The sequence below is a fragment of the Sturnira hondurensis genome, unplaced genomic scaffold, assembly GCF_014824575.4.
Source record: "Sturnira hondurensis isolate 20B ecotype Veracruz unplaced genomic scaffold, ASM1482457v3 Scaffold0008710, whole genome shotgun sequence".
Lineage (NCBI taxonomy): Eukaryota > Metazoa > Chordata > Mammalia > Chiroptera > Phyllostomidae > Sturnira > Sturnira hondurensis.
Genome location: NW_028081341.1, coordinates 1760992 through 1787201, shown reverse-complemented (window position 1 = coordinate 1787201; position 26210 = coordinate 1760992). Strand labels below are relative to the sequence as shown.

General features: G+C 35.8%; 1 protein-coding gene across 1 annotated transcript in view; it reads left to right on the top strand.

Annotated features, from left to right (window-relative positions):
- Positions 1-26210, top strand: part of TMPRSS15 (transmembrane serine protease 15) — a 110283-nt gene that overhangs the window by 18531 nt on the left and 65542 nt on the right. The window contains exons 6-10 of the mRNA XM_037055552.1: positions 4596-4727; positions 11303-11411; positions 18351-18457; positions 24399-24539; positions 25628-25777. Of these exons, the coding sequence (XP_036911447.1) occupies positions 4596-4727; positions 11303-11411; positions 18351-18457; positions 24399-24539; positions 25628-25777 (639 nt within the window). The remainder of the gene's footprint in view (positions 1-4595; positions 4728-11302; positions 11412-18350; positions 18458-24398; positions 24540-25627; positions 25778-26210) is intronic.

The following is a 26210-nucleotide window of genomic DNA, read 5'->3' as shown; positions in this document are numbered from 1 at the left end:
TTCAAGGATGTTAAGTTTATTCTCATTTTTACATGCCTGAAAGACAAAGTTTGAGAAAAATCAGCAAATGCATGCATCATATACCTGGAATTAATACTATTATAAGTTCTGCCAAAGAAAATTTTTATATGATAGTGGGTACAAAGTCCATGAGGATTATGTTCTATTGTTCAACTGCCTTTGTTGCCAGTTATCATAAAGTCTTACTAACCCATTTGGAACACTGTAATCGAGAATGATGAGAACCACAGTTGCACTGCACTGATTTCTTGGCTGCTAGAGAGCACCTAGAGGGGTTGTTTTGGGCAGTTGTTCAAATGCTTGAAGGGTTTGTAGCATACAGCTTGTTCTAGCATTTTGTTACTTACTGTGTAGACAGTGATTGCAGAAAAACAAAATTTCACTGTCATGGGCTTTCTCAGCCTCACACAAAATGCAATCTCCCTATCATTCCCTTATGTAGAAAGGTTGGGGGATTGAAGAAAATAATTGTCTGATTTAATGAAGAATATAAATTTGGGTAAACAAAAGCTAGGATTGTGTAGAATTATGCTCCTCAATTGAATTGCCTCAGGACTGTAACACAGGGACTTTTCCTAACCCCAAATGCATTATGACTTTAAGTGTTGTTTTCTTTCCTCTTCATTTAGGAGAGCATGTATATACTGCTAAGTATTTCTATTCACATGATATCACTCAAGACATTTCTATTCACACGATATCAGAGCTGATAAAGTATATTTCTACTGTAATTTCATTTGGATTGACCATCCATAGTCTTTCTAAAGAGATTAAATTTGTTCTCTCAAAGTAGATGAGAATTTCTGTAAGGTGATATGTATTTTTCCACTACAGTGTGGTAAAATGTACTTGGTCTGGGAAGGCAAATATTCTTGGATTCAGATTCTGCTTCCACTACTAAGTAAGCTATAAGGCTCTTGGGCTTAATTTGTCTCAAACAGCTTTGGCCGCTAAGCATTATTGCCCCCACTTAAATAACTAGGAAAATTAAAGTCTAAGACTTCCAATATATGATTATCAAAGTATTGCCTTGTGTGTAACATTTGTTATAATGAGATTAGAAGAAAAGGATGGATTTCAGTCTTCTCATCCTCCACTTGCCAAACACGAAATGCCCTGGAAGGTACCGGAGGTGACTCACCCCAAATCACTAGGAATCATTCCAACTTTGGAGCATGCTCACTCAATCACATTGAGTTGGTACTGAATCTTTCACGGTGCAAATATAAATGAATAATTAAAACCTTTCATTTGCAAAACTCTTTTTAATACCAATTTATTAGTGGGTTTTCATAATATGCCAGAAAATTAATATCCTGAAAATAAATGCCATATAGATATAAAAATATGCATATGTCTTTTATTCACTCAAAATGACAGTAACTACTATTCAGGCAATTTGATCAACTTCCAGTAAACAGAACCAATTGATATTCTCTTAAAATGTAATTATTTAACTCCTTTCCTAAAATTCTCTATTGAGAAGTACAATGCAGACTTACAAGAAAAGAAAAAACAAACCAAAAATTAAGGAATGAAATAGCAAAGAAAGTAATCCACAAATCAAATAGCTCTAGTTTTCAGAATGGAAAGTCATTTTTAGAATACTGGCATCTGACCAATTTCTGTAACCATTAATATCTTAATCAATGATTTTGTTGGAATTTGTTGTCATACATGTGTATGTGAGAAGAGGTAAAGAATACAATCATAAAAGCCTAAAATGCACTACCCTTATATAACAATTATATTTATATTTTCCATATTGGTTTCAGTATGAAGAACTTTCCTTTCTTCATTGACCAAGGTAGCTGAAAAGTCTTTATAAAGCTGAGTCCAGCCCTGGCTGGTGTAGCTTAGTGGATTGAACGCAGGCCTGCGAACCACACGATTGCAGTTCGATTTCCAGTCAGGGCACATGCCTGGGTTGCAGGCCAGTTCCCGGCAGGGTACACACCAGAGGCAACCATACATTGATATTTCTCTCTCTCTCTCCTTTCTTTCTCCTCTAAAGATAAATAAATAAAATCTAGAAAAAAAAATTTTTAAGTTTAAAAAAAAAGCTGAGTCCAGAGAAATATAGTACAAAATAAACTAGAGTTCCTAATATTTCCACTTTCAAATCAAAATACTTCAAACTGGAGTTATTTTCTAATCCCGCCAGCTGTTCCTCTTTTATTCTTGATTGTGACTAATGACCATTAGTAATTTAACTCTGAAAGTGTAAGTGTCATTCTTAGTACTACTTCTCCACCTGCCTTCGTTCAGGAGCACATCTGGCCACTAGAGCCCACTGGTTTTACTTGTAGAATAGTAACAGTCCACGCCCCATTTCCTCTGCTAGTGTGAGAGTTCCAACCCTCATCAGCTTCCGCCTTCACCGAGTAATGGCATCTCGTCTCCTCTCTCCACATCATTCTCCATTTGGTTCCAGACTTGTGTTAATGAGACATGGACTGGTCATATCACGCATATATCTAAAACTTTGCAATGCCATTGCCTATAGAAAAAATTTTCTAACATTTTACAAAGACAAAGTTCCCTAGAATTTGGCACCATACTCCCTGCCTTGCATGGCTTTCAAACATCCTACCACTCAGAAAAGTTAGATTCATCTATGTACCATACATTTGTGTTCTTATCACATCATGTATGCATGTACACACCTCTCTTCCTGATATGTTTTGAGAAATCCTTCAAAACCCAGTTTTTGTGGAGCTGTTTACAACCTCTGCTTCAAAAAGAAACAGATTCCCTAGTTCTTGTTCTCACAGCACTTTTTAAAATATCTCTTTAAAAACTAATCAGTTAATGACTCAGTCTCTCACTAAACTCCATGAGTCCAGAGTCTCTGTCTTACTCTTCCTTTTGACCCCATCCCCTTAAAAAAATTGTGACACAAATAAATAGACAATAAACTCTGTGGACTGAGTGAATAATCGTTAATGACGTTGAAGGATCCCAAGTGGTGGTACTTGCCCTGTGGTTTTGAGGCTGGATCCAGAGTGTAACAGGCAATGAGCAGACATATGCAACATCAGGAAGTGAGGTCCCCGTGAGAAGCATCAGAGCAGATGAAGTTTACATCTTCCTAGCTCTGCCCCCAAATCTGTTCTTTCAAGTGCTGAACACTCAGCGTTCTATTAACTACTGTTAAAAGGAGACACTTTCCAGAGTAAAGCTTTTCTGTTGTTTATTTACTTAGCAGGCATTTGTGGAATACTGTCAACACACTGCCTTTCACAGATCCAGGATTCAATGATGAGGGACTCTTTCGGTGATTCTCTCGCAGATATCAATAGTTATAGTATGCATTTCAGTTTACTCAGTATCATTTTTATCATTCTTTTTTTTGTTGTGTTAAATAGGGGTATTCTGTCATTTGGGAACAGCTCTGATCTTTATCCTAATCAATTTTTTGATGTTAGGTGATCCATGAACTTCTCAATATGTAAATCCTTTTAACTGGCGCTTATTGCAAAAGTCTAATTTAGTTGTTTATATACTCAGCAACCCTATCCATAAATGTACCAAATTCAGTATTACCTTAGTAGATTCATTGACATAAGCACTTTTATTTTCCCAATTAATTTCATGGAGCATTAAGAGAAATTTCAGAATAAAATGTATATTTAAAACCCAGCAGATGGCAGTGCAGTGCTGGCTTTAAGATGAACAATAACCACCACCCCCCAAAATGCTATTGAGCTTAAAGATTTTTCAAAAACTTAAAACCATCCTTGTTGTTCTGATCATAGACAAAAAATGTTTAAATTCTCACACTGCTTTGAAACGTAAAAACATATGTCTTTATCTTGTGAGCATAAGTCGATGTCATTTTTCAAACTGCATCTAAATTTTCCAACTTAATTTCTTGGAGTAAAATATGTCTCTTGCTGCACCTCTACATGTAGGTGTATGGAAGAGGAACAGGTGTAGGACAGGCCAGGCTGAGAGGTGCACATCGATCAGACCCCGACTAGGCTGTGACACAGAACTCTTCCGAGCCTCTGCTCCAAGCAGCAAACAAATATTGAAGGAAATGTTCATTGGATTTTGTCAATACTCAATATAGCAACATGCTGGGGATTTTAAGTGTTTTATTTTACCATAAAATGGCTTTCATTTACAAATTTTGCTCTTCAGAAGGCAAACCCTGACTTTAGCCACAAAATTTTCAAATATGTTTATAAGTAAACAAAATGATGACTAGTAATGCAGATGATGTGAAAAATACTCTAATAAATTGTCCCATATGACATATATAACAATCCCAGGAGGTATGAACATTAGGGGCCAAATGTTAAAACTGTAGTATTGATTTATCAAGATTAAAATCAACAAAGTAAATGTTCACATTTAACATCTATGAATAAACTTTTTTCAAGGTGTAAAATTCTAAATTTTTACAGATGGTGAGTTTATTGTATGACGCAAATATTGATAGCAGAAATTGAAATAGATGCCTATAAGTAAAAACATAAATGGCAAAAATACATAACTATCTAAACATTATACATATGGTAAGAAATTAAATCTGCTATGCAGTAAATATTCAATCTTTTCTTCTAAAGGAAATGTCTCAGTGGAGTGTCAGCCTGGTTCAAGGCCTTGTGCTGATGCAATAAAATGCATCTCAACTGATTTATTCTGTGATGGAGAATTAAACTGTCCAGATGGTTCTGATGAAGACAACAAAACTTGCGGTAAGTAACGTTCCTTCTCCGCTCTCTCCCTCCCCACTTACTTTTCATAGACCATGTATGTATACTGTCAATGATAGAAATGTCCAAACCTGTGGAGAGCTTTTATTAAGAGTTTACTTGAGCAAAACTGAGAATATATGCCTGGGAGCAAGATCCCAAACCCTCTGGAGGATAATGGTTTGCAGTGTCTTTTATGTGTTTGAAATTAATGAGGGAACGTCAGGATCGTTGTGTGAAGGTGGGAGAAAAGCAAGCCGGGCATCTGATTACAGAATAGTCCAACTGTGTAGAAAGACGGATCTAAAGGGATGGTCACATTAAACTAGAAACAGGAATCTGAAAGGGGCATAATCTGAAAGGGGCATGTCAAAGGTATGTTAACCTAGATGCCCAGAAACAATGGAGGGGCTTGCCTAAGGCAAAAATTAGCCCTTTACTAAAGAAGTGATATGCCTGGGAAGTGACTACCTGTCATGACCTCTGCAGTTTTGAATTTATCATCAGATCACTCTGTGAGGTTGCTTTCCATAAAACCCCTTTTCTTATCCACAGGACATACACCTAGACCAAGTATATAGTGAACCATGAATATGTATATGTAGACCATGTTTGTATATGTCCACCCTCACTGCGTGCAAACACACACATCTCAGATACCAGAAACTGATGGAGAATAAGATATCACAATAGCTGTGATTATAATATAATACAAAGTCTTTAAAAAACTATATTAATATTTTCTTAAACTGTATTACACAAAATTGAAATTAATTAATTAAAAATAATTTTATTTGTTGATAACAGAAAGGATGTTGTGGTTGACAATGCCCATCATAAATGGAGGAAGAGAATAGCATCCTTTTTCATCTCTTATTAAACTATTCCCAAGTAGTTATTATGAAGTTGAATGGTTTTTTCCATGTTTTTTCACTATCATAATATCAATCTTTGTTTTCCATCTTAACCATCCCTAAACACATTAATTGCCATACTTTAATTTTGTTTGTTGCTTTTATTTGCTTTATGGCATAGATACAAGTAGACAAAAAGTGTATTGAGTTGTAGTTTTATAAATAATGGAAGCCAATTTTGAACAGAATCTTAAAGTCTCATGAATGAAACATCTGTGTTGTATTCATAAATTTTAACATTTGTTAAAATATTATTATTATTACTAATATGAATTAGCACTTAAGCAGTATTTGCTAAATGCCAAGCGTGCCTCTAAGTGATTTAAACATATGTACTCTTTCACTTATTTCTTCATTTTATAGTAAGTAGCATATATATGAAAGACTATAGCATAGGTATTTGAAATGTACAGACAGATTGATAAGCAATGTAAAGACCTATTTGAATAATTCGAACCTAGAATTGATTCTTGAAAAATTAAACAGCCAACGTAAATTGAATAGTGTTTTGGTGTGATTCATCATCAGTGTTATCAGTGAACCTGAGCACAGTTGGTTCCTGAACGTGCAAAGGCTGTAGTTACTATTTGCCATAATCCAGTATTTGTTTCACTTTGCTCTTCCTGTTTGATATTAATTGAAGAGAATGTTCCAATGACAACCAAAGTTTTTAAAATTACCTACCCACTCAATGCATACTTTAAAAGACAGGGAGACCGGGAGTTGGTTCCCCAACACCAACTGAGAAAAAAAACGCAACAACTAAAGAGGCTTTGCCTAAGAAATTCTAATTCAAATGTTCTTGGATAAAATTCAAACCTTCAAAGTTTAACTACATACTTTGAAGTGCACTCAGAGCATATTGGAAGAAAGTGCAGGTTACAGACTATTTTTAAATCTATTTTATGTAACTAAGTTATTCAAAGAAGAAGAAAGAAACATGCTTTTTGCTATGGTTTTCAGGAAGTTTCCAAAACCTTTTCAGGGAGAATATGATACAAGTGTGCCATCATGAGGTGGTACAGGTGATGTTGATTTATATTTCAAAAATAATAACGTATGTCAGAGAGAGGCACATAGCTTCACGTCTGTATAATGATGATCAATAATTTTAAGTGGGGAATATAAAAATAAATTGAATAATCAAGAATGAACCACACCTATAATTTGGTCTTCACTGGCATGGAGTTAATCATCTTTATGATAAATTAATATTGGTGCACATTTAAAAATTACCATAGATGGATCTTGTGTGACAACTTGTCATAAAGTAAATTAGAAAGACACGAATTATTTTTCTGAGCCACTGTAAATTCATGACATGAGCCTCAGTATTAGAATGGAATTAATTCTCGAAGTTTGTATTAAGGACAAGAGAAGTGCATTGTTACTGTCCCGTATCTTGGAGATTTTGTGTTGATTGAACTTTAGTGTCAACTTGCCACCCATGTCACTAGCTTTATTAATCCCTTAGACTTCCATTCCATATTTTTCTTGATTCTCTTCATTATTCATATATTTAAATTAGCAGTGTATATATTTTGGGAACTAAATATAACAAACATTTGAATAAGAAAGTGCACACATCAATCAATTACTCTATATTAATACAGCTAGAATTCAGGCATATAAGTCATTTTATTTATCATTTAATCATGAATGACAAGCCCAAAGCCAATGGCTTCACCTCAGCTCCAACTCAAGGAGCTTTTCTACATAAAAGCCCCTGTCCATCAATCTAAATTCACAGAAAAATTAATCCAAGGGAATTCCTTCTATGAGAAATTGACCAGTGCTCTCTCTACGTTATTTCTCTCTCTAATTCTAGTTTATGTCATTAATAGTCATGTTAATGTTGACTTCCTCACACAGCTTCCTCTTTTAGTGTTTAGTTATATAGGTCTGCACAACTTACAGCTGACTATAGCAGAACCAAGAATTCTTTAAATTGTTTTTCTCTTCTGATTAGGTTTGCATCAGCAGGAACATTCACTTTCTAGCTGACCTGTGAGAAGGGCAGATGCTGACTCACAGCTTTTAGGCCAATGTTTGAGTCTAGTTGGAAGTTGGCAAAAGTCTCCACAGACTGTTTGTGTACTGCTATGTGTGTGCATGGTAGAATTGCATGCATGGGCATAGACCCCATCCACCCAAGTTTGGTTTGAACATCCTGGAGAATCCAATACCCTGTGCAAACACACAATTAGTGAATATTCAGCCAAAAGAGAGAGCTCTCAGGGGGTCCTAAGAGTATCCCTTTATAAACCTCATCCCCAGGGCCCAGAGGGGAGAGGGGAGAGAATTTCAGGGGAAAAGGGGAAGGGTTCACAGGAACAAGTATAAAGGACACATGGACAAAAACTAAGGCGGCGGGGGGAATGGGAGGGAGGTAGGGGGTAAGTGGGAGGGAGGTAGGGAGCACTGGGGGGGGGTGGGATGGGATGGGAGTAAAAAACAGAAAACTGTACTTGAACAATAATTAAATAAATTTTAAAAAACCCATCCCATTACAGACAGCATTTCAGATAATGCAGTGGAATGGCTGATATTATTTGAGAGGATCATTTATCTTCCATTCAGAATTTTTTTCTGATACCGCATTGGAAAGCACTTTGTAGTCTAAAAAGCTATAACCCTGAACACCTAGGAACCCTACTCAGCCACAGCTGACTTATCTCTGTGTCTCCAAAAGGTTATTGTGCTTTATTGCCCTATGTAAAATTACATTCTCCAGAAATATCCCGAAATTAACTGAGAAAATATGTAAAGTCTCTCACACAAACCTCTGCCTTGAAATAATGATATTGTGATATTATGAAGTTTGCTATTATAAGTAGCTAAATTCTATTGCAATTTTATTTTAAATGCCTTCGGGAATATTCTTCATCTTTACTTGCATGCAGGAATTTACTAAAGGCCTTTTAGAGTAGAATTTGACCTGTAGGTTCTCCCTTCCCACTAAAACTTCAGCAATTTTTTTATAACAGTGGGTGCTTGAATTGATCACGTTCTTTAGGACAGGCTATATACAGTGATAAACAATCTTGGCTACTTCAGACAATAACAACTTATTTATAATTTACATCACGGTCCGAGAAAGCTGGCAGGGGGCTGAGGTTTTACGTCAGCATTGAGGATGCCATCTCCCTCACTGTCCCCTCTGGCCCAGGTCCTCCCCTATGTCCTCTGCAACCTACTGATGGACAGAGGGAAATAAAACATCACATAAAGCATTCTTACTTTTATGACCATTGAAGATAAGTGAGTAATTGACCCAATTGTTTAGCATGATTTGTGGTGAGCAGAGTGGAAGGTGAAAGAGATTTTCTTTTGCGTCTAGCAAATTATTAAGCTCTGCATTAAAAGGTCACACATTCTACTTTTTATCTTGAAATCGTATAAACTAGACTTAGCCACTTTTGTTTGTTCTAAGATTATACAAAAGGAGATTATTTCTCTCCGCAAGCCACAGTTTTATCTCTTTCCTGAGGTTTATAACAAATTGTTCAGGGTTTAATCCTTGCATCTTGGGTTATTATCTTTTCTGTTCTCAGTTTTTCTTTTTTGCTCTTGTCTTCCATAGGGAACCAGGCTATCAAGTCATAATCCAGTGAAACCCACGCCTAGGTCATTGTTCTTAAAAAGTCTTTGAATCTAAAAATGCATTTACCAAAGTCATTTTATCCTTTATAAAAATTATACCAAAATTGTTAAAAGCTAACTAAAAGCATTAGATTTTTACCAAGGTTTTTATGTTCTCTTCTACTATTTAATTTTTTCACCCATATAAAATATTTGATGTTATATAATAGCTTGGACTTTATAACTTAACAGAGTTGCTGTACAACATCACAATGGGCTTTTCCATCTATAATTTAAAATTAACTTATTCAGCACTCAGCTTCCAAGAGTAAAAATTTAATTTTGATAAATTTCTTTGATTTCCCTACTCTCCATCAATGCCTCTGGCATACCAGGAATTAAGAATATGCCAGGAGGAAAAGAACACAGTCTAGGAATCATTATTTTACACCATTATACCCACAGAACTATGTAACTAAGTACACAGAAAATAATCTAAGAAAAAATAAAGATTGTAAAAAATCGAAAATTGTTGGCACATGCTATACATAGCAAGTACAAAATAAAATGCCCTCAAGTGTGGGTCCTGGTGCAAGCTTTCAAGATGATTTTAGTCTAGTTGAAATGATTCAGATATAAATTAAAGATGTCTAGTAATACCTGACATTGCAAAGAAGTAGTAAATGCACATGAAATGTGCTACAAGAATTATTGTAAAAGAGAAAAATTAGGAATCGTGGAAACAAGACATTCAGGAATATTGAATGAAAATATTGAGCTACATAGCAAGTTTGTACAAAAGAGGCAAGAACAATGAAGTATAATAGATTGAATTCTGTGTAGGCCACTTTGTTATACAGATCACATGCCTGGCCATATTCTGATTATTTCAGGAAGACATAGTTTGGGGACAAGTTTGCCTGCAAGTCCTCCCGTCCACCACAGATGAAAGTAAACACTACCAAGACATGATCTGCTTGGGGAGGAGAGGTGGCCAGTTTCTCAGAGGAAAAAGGCCTCGAGCCCCCTCCTCCAGGGCTTTTATTGGGTTGTAATACACAGGAGTACAGGGTGGCAAGGATCAAACAGTAGGTAACATTTCAAAGAAATCTGAGGGCTTACTATGAGTCAGAGTCTGTCAGGAAAGGGGGTTTGCAGAAACTTTGGGAGACATACTCATTTCCTGCTTGGACCCTTAACATATGAATGAAAGCACTCTTAGCAAAGCAAGTTTCACAGGACTTTGTGAATTCTTTCTTAAGCCCAATCATCCCGGAACCCTCTCTAGCTGGCAAGGAGCTGTAGTGCCTCCCCAACAGGTTTTCAGACTTCAGTGGATTAGAGCCAGGAAGCGCTTTTCCCAGAGGACATGGGGACTCGGGCTATGTCACATAGCCTGGGGGCAAGGGTCCATTGCTCCCTCTTTTTCAAAGCCCCCTGAGTGCTTCCATGATGGCCTCCAAAGTGATCGTGTCTGGCTTAGGTTGCCCCTCGCTGTGAGGAGTCTTACCTGGCATCAACATGGACCATGGTTTGGGAGCAGGGGGAGGAAGCTGAGGCAGCCTTTGCTACCAGAGACAAGCCTTGTCTCCTACGGCTCTCATTCCAGAGGCAGCTCACTCATCCTTAGCCATGCAGGGTAGTTACAACTCCTGAAACCAGGCAGAGCGGTGCCCAACAACATCGCGCTTACTGCATATATTTGAAATTCATTTTAGCACCAATTTAATGGGGGAAAATATGACAAGATATTAGTAGGTATTTTTCTAAATTGTAAGTTCATAATTCAGGTATATTTACTTCCTTCCAAATATGAAAGACTATCCTAAGGCATTAGTATTTAGAAATAAAATGTTTGTCTAACGGACTCTGTAATGGGGTATGTAAAAGTATTTGATGATAACCAATGATTTTAAGTATGAGATCTATTTCCATTAGATCATTTCAGTTTTGTAAAATAGCCTAGCACAAGTTCAGTGGCGAGAGTTTTATAAAGCGTTCGTTAACCAAATTAAATCCCATTTCATCTGAGAAATCCCTCCAGGATGGTTTTTGCCTAACATTAATTGCCACTTTTTACAGCCACAGCTTGTGATGGAAGATTTTTGTTGACTGGATCTACTGGGTCCTTTGAGGCTACCTCTTATCCAAAGCCTTCTAAATCGAGTGCTGTTTGCCAGTGGATTATACGGTAATATACCATCTTCTATTCCCTGTTATTAAGTCATAAAGTCATTCTCTGATGTAATTAGTCTTTCCACCCTTAATGATGTATCCATTTTTTTTGACAATTGACATTTTCATTGGCTATGAAGCAGAGCCTTCCCAGCTGACAACCTGTCCAAGCAGTTTCTCTCTTGCTCTTAACCTTTTAAAAAGGTCTTCTGTCCTATGAACAATACTTTCTAAAACTTAAAACCATCTCATTCAGCTCTATAGCAAGTTCTCTTTTTTCCTGTGATTGGCACAAATCGGGTCTCGCCAAACTAAACAGCATATGTGTATTTCTGTGTATCACAAGAAGTGATATGTCACATCACACACACCCTGATGCCAGAAGAGTTCCTTTCTCATTATGTCAGCATCTCTATGAAAATCTCCTCTGGTGTGACTTAGTTATGGCTGCGTAAAAGCTGGGACCACCCTCTATACACATCCTTTTCACTGTATCTTGAATTACACTGAGATCAGCTGCTATATATTTAAGCTCCAAGCTCTTAATTCAGCTGACTGATCTAATCATTATGATGATCAAAGTAATCAAACTGCTGATGGCCGAACTACCTTAACATTCACCGGAGCATTTTTCAGGGAGGACTGTCACCTGATCTTTCCCCAGATATTCTAAGGGGAAATAATTTTCACTGAAACACAAGATATATGGAAATAAACACACGGCAATTTTTTAAAAGTGTACATAACTTCTCATCGCTTTAAATTTGTTATTAGGTGATGTAAATATTCACCAATGTATGTTTCCTAGGAAGCCCCTCAGCAGTCTTCCCCACAGAGGATTCAGTGTGTATGTTCTACAGAATTTACTTTGAAAAATAACATTCTGGTTAGTTCTTTTCAACGGCTGGGTGAGACTGTGGTTTCCCAGTCTAACCTCCTGTAAAATAATTTTGATCATGGTGATGATTCATTTGAAAACTAGGAGAATCAATAGAACAGCGGAGTAAAGAAGATGAAAAAGGCAGGGCTTCTGGTTCTTGCCAAACACACAGGAAATGGCTCCCTAAGATTCACGAGGGTTCTTTTCCTATGTAGACATATCCCAGAGATGAGATGGGGTGTGAAAGACAGATTGTTTTAAACACGTTTATTTGGCAATAATCAGAATAAGAACAACATCTTGTTTCTTCACATAATTTCTATTTTGGAGCTAAGCTCCGTGAAAGCCATGTAATATAACTAGGAGCATAATTTCCTCTGTTTTCATGTTTTACACAACATACTGCTTGTGCACCAAAGATAGGACTTTTTGTTTAACATAGTGCACCAGGAGTCTTTGGTAAGCAGTAAACATGCAACCCTCTCTGTGCCGTGAGTCTGTGCCAAAGCCCGGCACGAAGGTGGAGAGTTGTTTGTTGCTGCGCACCTTTGAGCACTCAACTCACTGATTCAAACCTGAAACTTATTTTATGAAATTATGGCTTTTTCATATTTCAATACAATTTTGTTCCACATATCAAAAAAAGGGTAAATTCTAAGTACTTCTTGCCAAGTGAAAAATTAACCAATTCAAGGAACACTGATTCCAATATAGTCTTATCAAATTAAAAAAGAGCCATTTCTAAATGGTTATTAGCATTGTTCATAAGTAAAATGAAAAATATCTATTTCTTACTCTAAATGTCAGCAGAAAACCTTAGAAAAATCTTAAGTTACTTCTCAAAATGGGAAAAGCATGAATCCTAAATGATGTATTCATGCAATCTTTCAAATTTTATTAATGTCAAATAAAAATAATTTCATTGTTATATCCAGTTAATAAATCTAGTTCAAATTTAAAGGGCTTATAAGCAGAAAACAATACTTTGGCTATAACAGTAATATCATTTGTCATAATGCTACTATGCTAATTAAAGATTTCTATGGTTCTGTTCTTTTCACTTCCTTTTTATTACTTAATTTTTAAAAACTATTTTTTAAAAATCCATCATTAGTAATCTGAAAATCCAAAGAATATAAAATATTAACCTAAACAAATATTGCACTTTGTGATTAAATTATGATTTAATTAATTATATAAATTATATGCCTGTTTTTTCCCCAAAATGGATTGTTGTATTAGAAAAGCACAGCACCAGTTTCTTTTTCCTAGTGGCGGTCAAAGTTGGAGTAAGGGCAATCATTTTTTCCTACAGGCTTAGAAGATGACCAGTTGAATGATGGAGAAATGTTTAAAAGGCAAATAAACTATATTTTCAGCCAGGCCAGCCCAGCCCTGGAATTACCCTAAGACCACATTTAGCAGAGTATCAAATATTAAGAATGTGAGCACTGGAGACAGACTGTGCAGGTTCAGACGGGGCTTTTTCAAATTCAAGATGGAAATCTCAAGCAAATGACTAAATAATTCTCTTTGACCCAAAATTTCTACATGTACAGAATTCAGCATTTCTAACTACAGAGGCCAAAGTCATTATTAGGAATAATGAATGTAAAGTGCTTAGCCAAAGAGTAAGGGCTCAGTAAAACTGGCCCATAAAATGATTAGCCATTGAAACCGGAGTGCAAAATGCACACATTAATTTAGAAAAGTACCCATTCCTTTAGAAAAACCAGAAAGTAACCATGATGTCTAATATTACAGAAACATCAGATATTAGAGTCTCTAATTAGTCTTCCCTTTATTAATTCCTGTGTTATTAATGCAAGTGAGGTGTGCTCTTTTTAATCAGAAGAAAATAAAAACCAGTGTTTTTATTTCTCTCTCTACCTTCAATTACCTATTTTGAAAGAGCGAAGGACCCTTGAGCACAAAGATTCCTAGGAAGCTGCTCTTGCATCCCCTAGCTTTGTATTTTGAAACAACATTGCATGAAGATTTGTGTATGTGTGTAGATAGATAGATAGATAGATAGATAGATAGATAGATAGATAAATAGATATAGATATATATATATGTTCTGGAGACACCAAAACTTTAATTAAGAGAACAGAAATCATCCCTGAAGCCTTCCTTCTTCATTTCTTCTCCTCTGTCTTCTTCGGTATTGACGCTGGATTCCCTAAAGTCCTCACCAGCAGACTCACTCCCCCACCCCTGCACTGACCTATCGCAGGTAGCATTTCCATAAATGGCAGCACCACTGTCTGCCTTGCTCTCCTTTGCTCAGTCTGGGCTGCGGGGAAGCCCTGCTGCCTCTGACACTGATCTTCTACCCCTGCCAGCCTCCCATGGTTCCTTATATACCTGAAAGTGACCCATGAGAGTGGCATCTCTTCATCTACTTGTCTTTCTCCAGTGGCCCTGAAACCTGAGAGCACCTCACACAATTCTGCTGGACCACATAAACGTACTTGTCCCAGAACCCACTCCAGAGCTGCGGAACCTGATCTCCGGGTTGAGGTCCAGATGTGGATGACAGTTCTCACCTTACCTCCCTCCTGGCAAACACGGGTCAGCTTCAAACACCTGTGTTTCTGTTCAGATGTCTTTTGATCCTGCCCTAACAGTCATTGTCGTTACTGGATCTTCGACCTCCTTCCCTGAAGACTAAATTCCAACCCCTGACCAGGATTCTAATTCAGGGTTTGCCAAAACTGAGGTCTTGCTACAAATGGACATTTTCCAACACAAATGACCTTTAGAATTTCAAAATTGCCTATATTTGTGGTGAATGTACGCAATTTCCTAATTTAGCCAAGGGCTTACTGATAATTTACTGAAAAGCCAAGTTTGCCTTGTTCATCCAGCATCCTCCACAGCCAGCCTTAGAGGCCAGGCCACTTCTCAGTCTCCTACCTGGCTGTGAAAACTAGGTCTATTCCTGTTATCAGCCCTTTCAATCCTCAGCTAATTTAGACATGATCATCCTACTCTGCTTCATCTCGGGGCCCACTTCCCTTCTGAGGACTTCAGGGCAGTATTGTTCTACTTCCAAAACACTCAGATAATTCACACTCTTCTGCTGCTTCAGTGTTGTGTGGAGCTGTGACGGAAGCTGCCTCAAACTCCTTTCCACCAAACTTAGCATCTGAAAACAAAATCCTATATTGAGATGTCAAATTAAAACTTTCTAGGGAACCCATCACATTTTTCATTCTATTCTCTTATAGTGGCAGCTACACAGATTAATTTCTTACTTCTATCAAAAAGTTGTGCTAGAGCTTACAAAGCACTAGACAATATGAATGAATAAGTTTAAGTCATACAATTTCTGGTAGACAAGACAATTAAGTATATAACTAACAACTACAAAGGAAATGGATAACCTGGGGTTTCCACCTAAGGGGGTACCAACTGGCCAAAACCCGTGTACTTAAAAAAATGTCTTTATTCATTCTCATTTGTTTTAAAAGTGAATACTCAGTAAAAGTTTTAAAAAGTAAATACTGAAATACAGGAAGTGACTACAATGTAAATTATAAGTAGTTTGTTTTAAAACTATTTCAAATGAGGAAATAATGCTATGTCCCACATTGGGCTATTTTGTAAGTGACATTTTGGTCTTCAAAATTTTAAATTAAATTATGCAAATTTTAAAATTTGACTTTAATTTAAATATTTAAATCATGTGCATTTTATTTCAATTTTGTTATGCTGCAAATACAGTATGAGAAAAGACACTGCCAAAAAAAACAGAATTGTATTCTGAAAGGTGGGCCCATCTATATCAGTGTACCAGCTGGTGCTGTTGTGAGAGGCTGTGAGAGGCTTCAGTGGCTTTATTTTGAAGGTGCTTTCAATGTATTTGCCCATTTCATGATGGGTGATTACAAGCACACCTGCTGAGGGCTCAGCATTTTTGACCCAAAATGGCACAACTTCTGTGCCCTATCCCCTATTTACCCCGTCTTGCCCAAGGTGACTTTTTTCACTTCCTTGGATAAAAAGAGTTCTCAAAGGGAAAGGTTTTGCTGATATGGAAGAGGTAAAATAAAACAAAAACATGGTAGAAGCACTGAAAGGCACCCAAATCAATGAGTTCAAAAACTGTTTTTAGCAGTGGAAAAAAGTCACAGTAGATATTTTGCATCAGATCGAGAGTACTTTGAAGATGACTGAAGTTCAAACATGTAAGAATAAATAAACAATTTTTATAAATAAATCTTAGTTTTTGTGGGGTCCTCCCTTGTATAATTTAAGCATTATATTTTAGCCTAAAGTCATATGAAAATTAGTTTGAAATATCTCTAGAAATGCATTGGAGTGTAAGATGGCAGAATAAGAGTCCCTAGCATTTGTTCCCCCACAGAAACATCAGCTTACCAGTGATAATACATTCATGAGAAATTTAGAATCTAAGTAAGGAATTGCAGTACCCCCAGAGAGCATAGGCCAAGAACAACCACACTGAAATAAATGGGCAACAAGATCCCGTTCATTTTACTTTGTGAGCTCCTCCCCCAAGCCAGCTCAGATCCACGCCAGGAGAGCGCCTGGTCTTGGCTCACTCCCTGTCCCTTGGAAGGAAAGAGGAGTGGAGCATGCGTTCAATATTGTTTCCATGGGCTGCCCAAGGGGCTCATTTCTTGGCCTCACATGGAGCCCTGATGGAACCAGCATAGTTCACAGGCCGGAGTGGGGCGGAGAGTAAAAAGGAACAGGGGCACCTCGCTGGGGTCAGTGTGTCTTGATGTAATTGGGAGATGGTGCACAATTCAAAATTTCTCCCTCAGGATGGACGGAGAGAAATGCACCCTGCTCCTAACACTGCAGCTGTTCCGAGGGCTTTCTCAGGTTCTGTTATTTTTTTCCCATGAGTCCGGTTGATAAATGCCTAGCGGCTGCAGAGCACAAAAGAGAATGGGGTGGCTTGCTGCTATAGAACCAGAGAACTTGAAGTGCCACATATGGTCACCAGAGGGAGCAAGAAATTAGGAACTCCTGAAGAAGAAAACTGCAAGTCTCTAATGCCTCATGAATAATTAATGAGTCTTAGAAAAAAATTCAAAAGGAAATTAGAAAATGTCTTTAGACAAATAAAAATAAAGCACAATATACTAAAAATTATGGGTGAATAAAAAGCTGTATTAAATGTAATGTTTATAACGATAAATGCCTAACTTTACACCCCAAGGAACTAGAAAAAGATCAAACTAAGCCCAAAGTTAGAAGAAGATATGATTAAAGCAGAAATAAGTTTAAAAGGAATAAAAAACTATCTTAAATAAAGAAACAGAGTTTTTTTTAATGTTAACAAAACTGACAAACATTTAGCCAGATAAAGAAAAAAGTACAAATTGCCCTGGCTGGTATAGCTCAGTAGATTGAGTACTAGCCTGAAAAACAAAGGGTTGCTGGTTAGATTCCCAGCCAGGGCACATTCCTGGGTTGCAGGCCAATTCCCAGCAGGGGACTCATGAGAGGCAACCATACATTGGTAAATAAATAAATAAATACATTTTAAAAATTAAAAAAGAGAAAATTTCAAACAATCTGAAATGAAAGATGAGAAATTACTACTGATGGTCCAGAAACTAAAACAAGCAGAAGAGACTTCTAGGAATAACTATATGCCAACAAATTGGATAACCTAGAAGAAGTGGCTAAAATCCTAAAAACACACAATTTAGCGATAGTAAATCATAAAGAAATACAAATGCGAACAGACCAATTACTAGTAAGGAGACTTAATCAGATGTAACACATCTAAAGTATTTCAATCCATAGAGAGAAAGTAGAATGGTGATTGCCAGGGACTGGGGAGTCGGAAATGGGGAGTCACTGCCAGTGGGTAAAGAGTTTCAGTCTCGTGAATTGAAAAAAATCAAGAAATCTGTCATACAACTTTGTGATAGTCATAATACTGTACCAGATATTTAAAAATTTATTGAGTGTTGATCTCATGTTATGAGTTTTGTTAAATACAATTAGAAAATTACGTTCAAATTCTAGAATGTATTGAGTTGCAACAATTGTTAAGTGTAGTAACCTGTTTTTTTGCTTTTACTTTAGTGTAAACCAAGGACTCTCTATTAAAATGAGCTTCGATTCCTTTAACATATATTATGCAGATATGTTAAATATTTATGAAGGTGTAGGTTCAAACAAAATTTTAAGAGGTAAGTTAAAACAAGTATACAATTCATTGCCAGAATGAAAATATGCGAACAGCTTTTCATGTGATGTGCTTTCTTTTGTTTTGAACTAAATATGAACTCAAACTTTAAGTTCCTAAAAGGAATAAGTAAAACTAGTCCTCATAAAAAATAACAATTTAGTGCTCAATGTAATACATTTCTTAGCAATAACATAGTTACTATTTCACATGGTTCTCATCTGATCAATATTATTTAAAATCATGTGGAATTTTCCCCAAAAATTATATCTTTGGTTACTATGCTTTGTTTGAGTGTTACTCTTCCTGTTAAGCAAAACTCAGACAAGTCCTAAAAACTACTATACTATTTTGCTCTGATATTGAACTGGTTATAAACTTATAGAGGGCTTTTCCTTCTTTTCAATATGACTCTGTTGCTCAGTCTCTTGCAGGGCGACTACTAAGAAACTAGGTAAGACAATGACTAGAAAGGATGTAGGCTCAGTATACAGTGGGTGTGGGTAGGATTGTTATCACATAACCACTTGTCATTATGGACGTGGACTGTGATGGAACTGAGAGGAGGCCAGGGAATGCACCAGTTTGTGTACCCACCCTAGTTGATTCCGTCTGACCCCCAAATGGTAGGCAACAAATATAAGAGTGAAGTTCCATGAGAAAGTGATTTTGAGGAAGAGAATACAGAAGTGGAGTCGAGGGAATTACTAGTTTTCCTCACACTTTGGGGGAATAGTCAAGTCTAGAGCTAAGATGAAGTTGCAAATGATACCTGTTATTACAGTTTATGTTACCACTGCATTGATCTTAATATTTTAGCCTTCAGATTGTGCTCATGAGAAATGAAACTTGGACTATATTTAATGAATGTGTTTGATTGACTTATTGACTTAAGAAATATTTAAGTATTTGCTAATAAATGTACAATTTATTGGGCATTACTGTGTGACACTCAGATAGTGAGTACTGTTGATGGATATTTTTATTTACTATTTCAATAAATGTGCAAAGTATACCTCACAAAAGAGGAGGTATAATAACTGAGGTGTAAGAGGTTAACTGACCACAAGTCCACAGACCTAGTTAATGTTGGAGGCAGAAATCAGACCCAAAAGCTCTGTCGTCAAACACAATGCATTTCTTCATTGTGCTTTAAAAGTCCCAAGTATAAATACAATGATGAATGTACACAAAACAGGTGAACTCGTGGTAAATCACATTTGGTTAATAAATGAGCTAAACCCTTTCATAATCTACTTATTTCTGTAGTTGATAAATCCAATTTCTTAAATTTATGTCAAGGTAAAATTCATATAGATGGATAAATAAGCCAGTTCACATAAAATTCTCCAAGGACTAATGTGATAATAATAAATTTTAGCATTCATTAGTCACTGACAATATGCAAAGTATTGTTCTCAGCACTTTAACTCAGTAGATGTTTTCTAAAGCCATATACGTAGGTGCCATTGTGATCTCTACACATGAGAAGTAAATTCACCAAGATTAACTGCCCAAAAGCAATAGGTATAAGGAACTCATGTTCCTTTAGTCTTCAAATACTTTGATTTGCCTCAATGCTATTTTAAATTATTTTTTATAGTTTTATCATCAATAAGTCATAAATAAATCTTAGAACCATTAAGGATAGTAGTGTGAATAATGCACAAATAATTACAAAAATACAATAAATCAACTAAACACCCACATTTTAAAAACATATGAAACTATATTTTAATTATAACAAATAGGTAGTCTAATTTTAAGGTTCTTTAAAATATAAATCTGTTTAAAATTTCTGAAAGCTAAATAATTTCATTTTGACTTGGAACATTTTAGAAGCGACATTGAATAAAAATTATACCTTTGCTCATGAAAAGCAATAATATCCCAGCATCTAGCACAATGCCTGATACACTATAAAAAGTTTGTTGATTAAAGTTTAAACTAACAGGTTTATATATCAATATTATAGTATATAATTAATGCACATCAAAAATTTTTATGACTCTAAAGATATTTTTAGAATAATGCCAAAACCTGCATTCTTTACTTACAATCCTATATTTTTCTAAATATTTTAGCAAGTTTCTTTGTATGAAAGATGCATATAAGATTTACTTTTATTAAATTCAGCTCAGAATGTATAACTCAAATACAGTCATCTTCATCACGTTGAAAATACATAAATACTTTAATTAAAAGGAAAAAAGCAACATTATCTAGAAGAATTACAAGAAAATATGAATACCCAGTACCATAAAATAGTTTTTATACATTTGATTAGAGGTAAGTAAGTGTAAACATTACTGAATAGTACTAAAGGCATTACTCAGTCATTTGAGTACATAGTCACGAGGTAAAAGTTCTCTAACTCACAAAAAATGCCAGAGAACAATGGGCCTTACATAAAAGAAGATACTTTAGAGTGCAATGGGGTCTTTTCTAAATAATTATGGGAATTGAAGGAAATAGGTTGACAGGTTTTTCTTAACCTAGGGTGAGGAAGGGGCAATGTTCAATTCAGTGACGGTAAGAAATATTGATACTGCAAATGGAAATGGTAAGAGAGTATAAGTGTGCTTACTTTTTTTTTGCTCAGAAAAATACATAGATATTTTATGCATCCTCAAAGAAAGAGAATTAAAAGAGCTTGGGTGAGACACTAAAATTGATTTCAAATTGCCAAGCTGAGAAAATGTGTTTCTGAATGTGTCATAATTACGCTATTCTTTATATCCAGAGTGTGTAGCTGTTATCCCATTCCCAGATGATTATTGACAGCATGTCCCTGAGATCATTGCTGAACAATTCAAGGTCATGCTTTCAACAGGGAAGCACACATAAATGGGCATGCGTATAGCCAAATGTATAATAAACATAAGGATTTTTCTAATTGTCAACTCACCCTTCAACAAAAATAATCACATTGTGGCTATGGAATTAAGTAATATATGCAAATATTTTCAAAGGCAAGCATTTTGATATGCTTTGTGCTTTTTTTTAGAAAATGTTTGTGTTCACTTAGAAGTACCTGTTCACTCACTTCTGTTGATAGGATTATTTCTATGGAAAAGCTAAAGAAGCACAGACTTAAAATGTTGACCTTCCCGAGACCCTTGAAGACTCCCCGGTCACAGTGCCCCAAACCGGGGCCTCACAAAGCTCCCCCATGCCCCCATGGCGTCTCTCCCACGTGGGTTAGTTCCCAAGTTCTGTTTCTATAATTCAGTCTGGATGTTGCCAATCGGGAGCCTGGTTCTTTCTTCTCCATGCCACCGGCACTCAGCACCAAACAATATTAATAATGAGCATTCGGTGCAATGTTTATAACACATGAAGATCATAATGACATAACTTTTTCTCTTATGACTTGGAAAGCATAAACAGTTTTGAGATAGATCTCTGGAATCATCTTCTGTAGAAAGTCTGTCTTCCCTGGCCACTGCCTTTTTTAAAATGTCCCTGCATCCTAATCCCGCTGCCCTGTGTTCCCCTTTCACAAAACCCACTGGCCAGAGCCTTTGCTGTTAGGAAACTGATGAGTTAATTCACATTGACGTGTGACTGCCTGGCACATGTATGTAAATTAATACCCTTAGAAGTCTTGAGGTATTTTTAGTAGAAGTCAGTGGATTTTTTAAGACTTATTTTCTAAAACTGTGTTGTATATGGTATAGAAAACATGGGCCTTCAAAAATTATCAGGATTTTTTTTTCAGCTCCTACCCTGACTCTTCTATTCCTCTAGTTATTCATATATTAATTCTGGACCCCAAATATTGTTTCAAAGTTCCCAGTGTTCTGGGAGAACAGCAAAGGCACAGGAAACATTAGGTATAATTTCTGCCTTTTCAAGGTTTACAGCCCAGTTGGGGAGAAGGAGATATAACAACATTCATTGCGCGTTTACTATGCACCAGTTACTGTAACGTATAGAAGTTACTTATGTACTTTTTATCACAAATCTTTAAAGGCAGTGTTATTATATTACAACAGAGAAAAACTGAGACACAGGGAAGTCTAGTAAGGTATGGAGTCAGGACTAAATCGCAGCTGACTCTGGAGCGACCCCTTCTAACCACCACCCTCTGCGGTCTACCTGGATGCGCCAGATGCGTGCCTTCTCCTGGATGCGGAGTTGGGAGACTCCTTCCCGTCAAAGAGACTCGAACAGTCGGGTCAACGTTTACAAAGTCTCTACAGACACACACGTGCTACACGTTTCCAGGAGTTTGTGGGTATCTCTGAAGCATGGTAACAGGCCCAAGACATAAGCCCCTGGACTATCTGGACTGGTGCAATAATAACATTAGAAAACCCAAGTTCCCACACAGTACAGCCACCAAGGGTGCGGCTGAATCAGCGGCCACATTCTGATCCAACCAGGAGCCATTGTCCAGAAACAATTCCATGGCTATGGGAAAGAAAGCAAGAGACAGGTAGATGGGTTTGAAGCAGTTTCCCAAATATTCACATTCCTTTAAACAACTAGACATGTATGCACTGCAAAGATTTTCAACGTGAGAATTATCTGGGTTATACAGTTGTATATGATGGTGGGAGGAGTCTGAGTAACCAATGTAGTTCCTTGTGAGAAGATACTGTAAGAATGATATGCAACGTTTTTTGAAGAAAAGAGCAAGATGTGAATCAACACTTGTTTATGATACTCTTTCTTTTAGATTCTGTTGAAATAATTGTTCATGTATCACTTTTTTCTTGCTAACTTCTACATGATAAGCACAGAATTTTCAATAGTTCATAAGGAGATCTTTCTTTAGAACTCAGTAAATAACCATGGTGCTTTGTCTCCAATCTGGAAGTGCAGCACTTTTCAGAAACTTAAATCTGATGCTCAGTTCAGATTGTCAACCTAAAATGCTAAACCAGTGAGTCTTACCTCTTTTATGAGTACCACTCCTGTTAAGGAGTGTCTTTAGACCTTTTTTTACCTAATTGTTTTCTCATTAAATTTTAACATTTTAGTTATTCTGTGTATATGTTACATACTATATGCATATCTTGGCTTCATACATTTAAAAACTAAGATCTTCCCTCTTAGAACCAATTTTTACTCCCCGAGGGGCAATAAAATTCCTTTTTAGAAGGTATATGCTAAATTGTAAGTTGGTATAAAGCAAATTTAATGTAATTAAATTAATTAATTAATGTAATTTTTGTAAATCATTACATGAGTGCTTTTCATACCCTGAGCAATATTCTCACCCTTGAGAATCAGAAGTCTAAAAAAATTTCTTAAGTACATTGGAGTCAAGATGGAAAGAGATAAAACCAATATGAAATAGAAATAAGATAATCAATATTAAACATCAATATAAAGTAGAAAAATCCTTAAGTCACAAAGTCTTGTCTTGAGATGGTATAGCTATATGGATAGAGAACCAAAGAAATACTCATGTTTCTATCATTGTTACCGAGATTAGCTCCTGTTACAAAAATGCAGTAAAGAAACTAGATGGCCACATCTAAAAACATATGAAACTATATTTTAGTTATAATGAATAGATAGTCTAATTTTAAGATCCTTTGAATAAATACCTGATAGTGCCAAACCAACTTTTAGTTTTCTAACTGTTTAGCTTGTATGTTTCTTAGAGGAACTTTCCCAGTAAAGAACCCACATATTTACTTGTACATATGTAGCTAATGCTTAGAAATAAAATACAGTTTTTCAAGTCATCATTATATATAATAATTTGACCTTCTAGTGCTTAGAGGTCTCATTTCAATTAAAATAATTAAGCATGTGATTAATGATTTTAGTTACCTGATAGTCTTAGATTGATACATCAATAAACAGAACAATAGTTGAATAGATGGGTGTGTGGATTAATGAAACGATGGGTAAATGGATGGATGGATGGATGGATTGGTCAATAAATGGTTGAACAGATAGATATGTATATTCATTTTCTTTTGTAGCTTCTCTCTCAGAAACCAATCCTGGCACAATTAGAATTTTTTCCAACCAAGTTACTGTCACATTTCTTATAGAGTCAGATGAAAGTGATTTTATTGGCTTTCACGTGACATACACTGTATTTAACAGCAGGGAACTTAGTGGTAAGTATTGTTTATTTTTCAGCCTTTGAATCTTCAGATATTTTAATATAGTAACAAAATTTTAAAAGTAGCATAATCTAAACTTTTAGAACAAGTTTGTAATCTGTTTTATTAGGCAAGTTCTTTAATGAGTATCTCTTACATATATTTCTCTCTTCTTACTACTTGGAAATAAACTAGAGATTAGAAAATAATTTGTGTTCTTCAAAAGAATCAAATAAGCAATTTGACAAAAAAAATGAATCAATATAATGATTAAATATTATACACTGCAAGAATTCAAAGTTTTAAGTATATTTTGTAAATTATTCCAGTAGAGTTGTCCCAATTTTCCCCCGTCGCCTCCTTCTGCCCTCCTTACTACCCTCCTTGCCCTCCAATGATCCCCCCACCTCACTTCACGTCCATGGGACACACATATAAGTTCTTTGGTTTCTCCATTGCCTGCGCTGTTCTTAACCTTCCCTGTCTATTTTGCACCTACCCAATTATGCTTCTAAATCCCTATAACTCTTACTCCATTCTCCCCCTGTCTCCCCTCAACTGACAACCCTCCAAAATGATCTCATCTATTCTGTTCTTGTTCTGTTCTATTCCAATTCTGTTCCTGTTCTGGTTGTTTTCTTAGTTTGTTTTTGTTTCCTAGATTCAGTTGTTGATAATTGTGAGTTTCTTCTTATTTTACTGTTCATAGTTTTGACCTTCTTCTTTTTTTAGATAAGTCCCTTTAACATTTCATATCATAAGGCCTTGGTCAAAGTAAATTTTTAAAATTAGCATAAACTAATTCTGTGACTAGGACAAAATTTATGTGGGTAAGCCGATGGAGGTAAGGTGTAAGAATGAAAGGCCAAGAAGCTTGTCTTTGCTAAAGTTTTAATGGGGTATTATTCTAAGAAAGCCGACAACAGAAATCTGATTTGTTTGTTTTAACTAAATGGAATGAAACAGAGTTAAAAATTAAAAAGAAAACTTTTGTGTGTGCCATTGAATTATAAACTCTATAAGGTTAGTTTATTTTCAGTGGAATCTACTACAACTAGTGACATGTGAACTAAATCTAAAGTGTTTTTTTTTTCAATTCACAGATTATGAGAAAATTAACTGTAATTTTGAAGATGGCTTTTGCTTTTGGATCCAGGATCTAAACGATGATAATGATTGGGAAAGGATTCGGGGAAGCACTTATCCTCCTTTTACAGGACCGGATTTTGACCACACTTTTGGCAATGTTTCAGGTATAATTCATATTTAATTCGCAAAACAGTTCATCCATTTAAAATGCAAAACCAGTCTTTTCATGTTTTCTTTTTTAATCATGGGCTAATAAATGCATTTGAATGAAAATAATTATCAAATAATAAGCAATAAATGAAAATTATTGCTTATAATTATTTAAATGAAAATAATTATAATTATAAGCAAGTGAAAGTGAGTGTTTCAAAAGTACATATTCTTTACCTTGTATGTGCACAAGATGTTGAAAAGTACATAGAGGCCATTAGAGACAACGAGACTTGGGTTGTCACCCTAGATTTATTTGACACCTGTTTTTAGTTAAGTGGATTTGTGTGAGGTAATTAACTTTTCTGAACTTTGCTCTACTTTGCCTTAATTTATTTTTCTTATTATTCATTGTTAGTGCATCGAAATATAATTCACTTTATATGT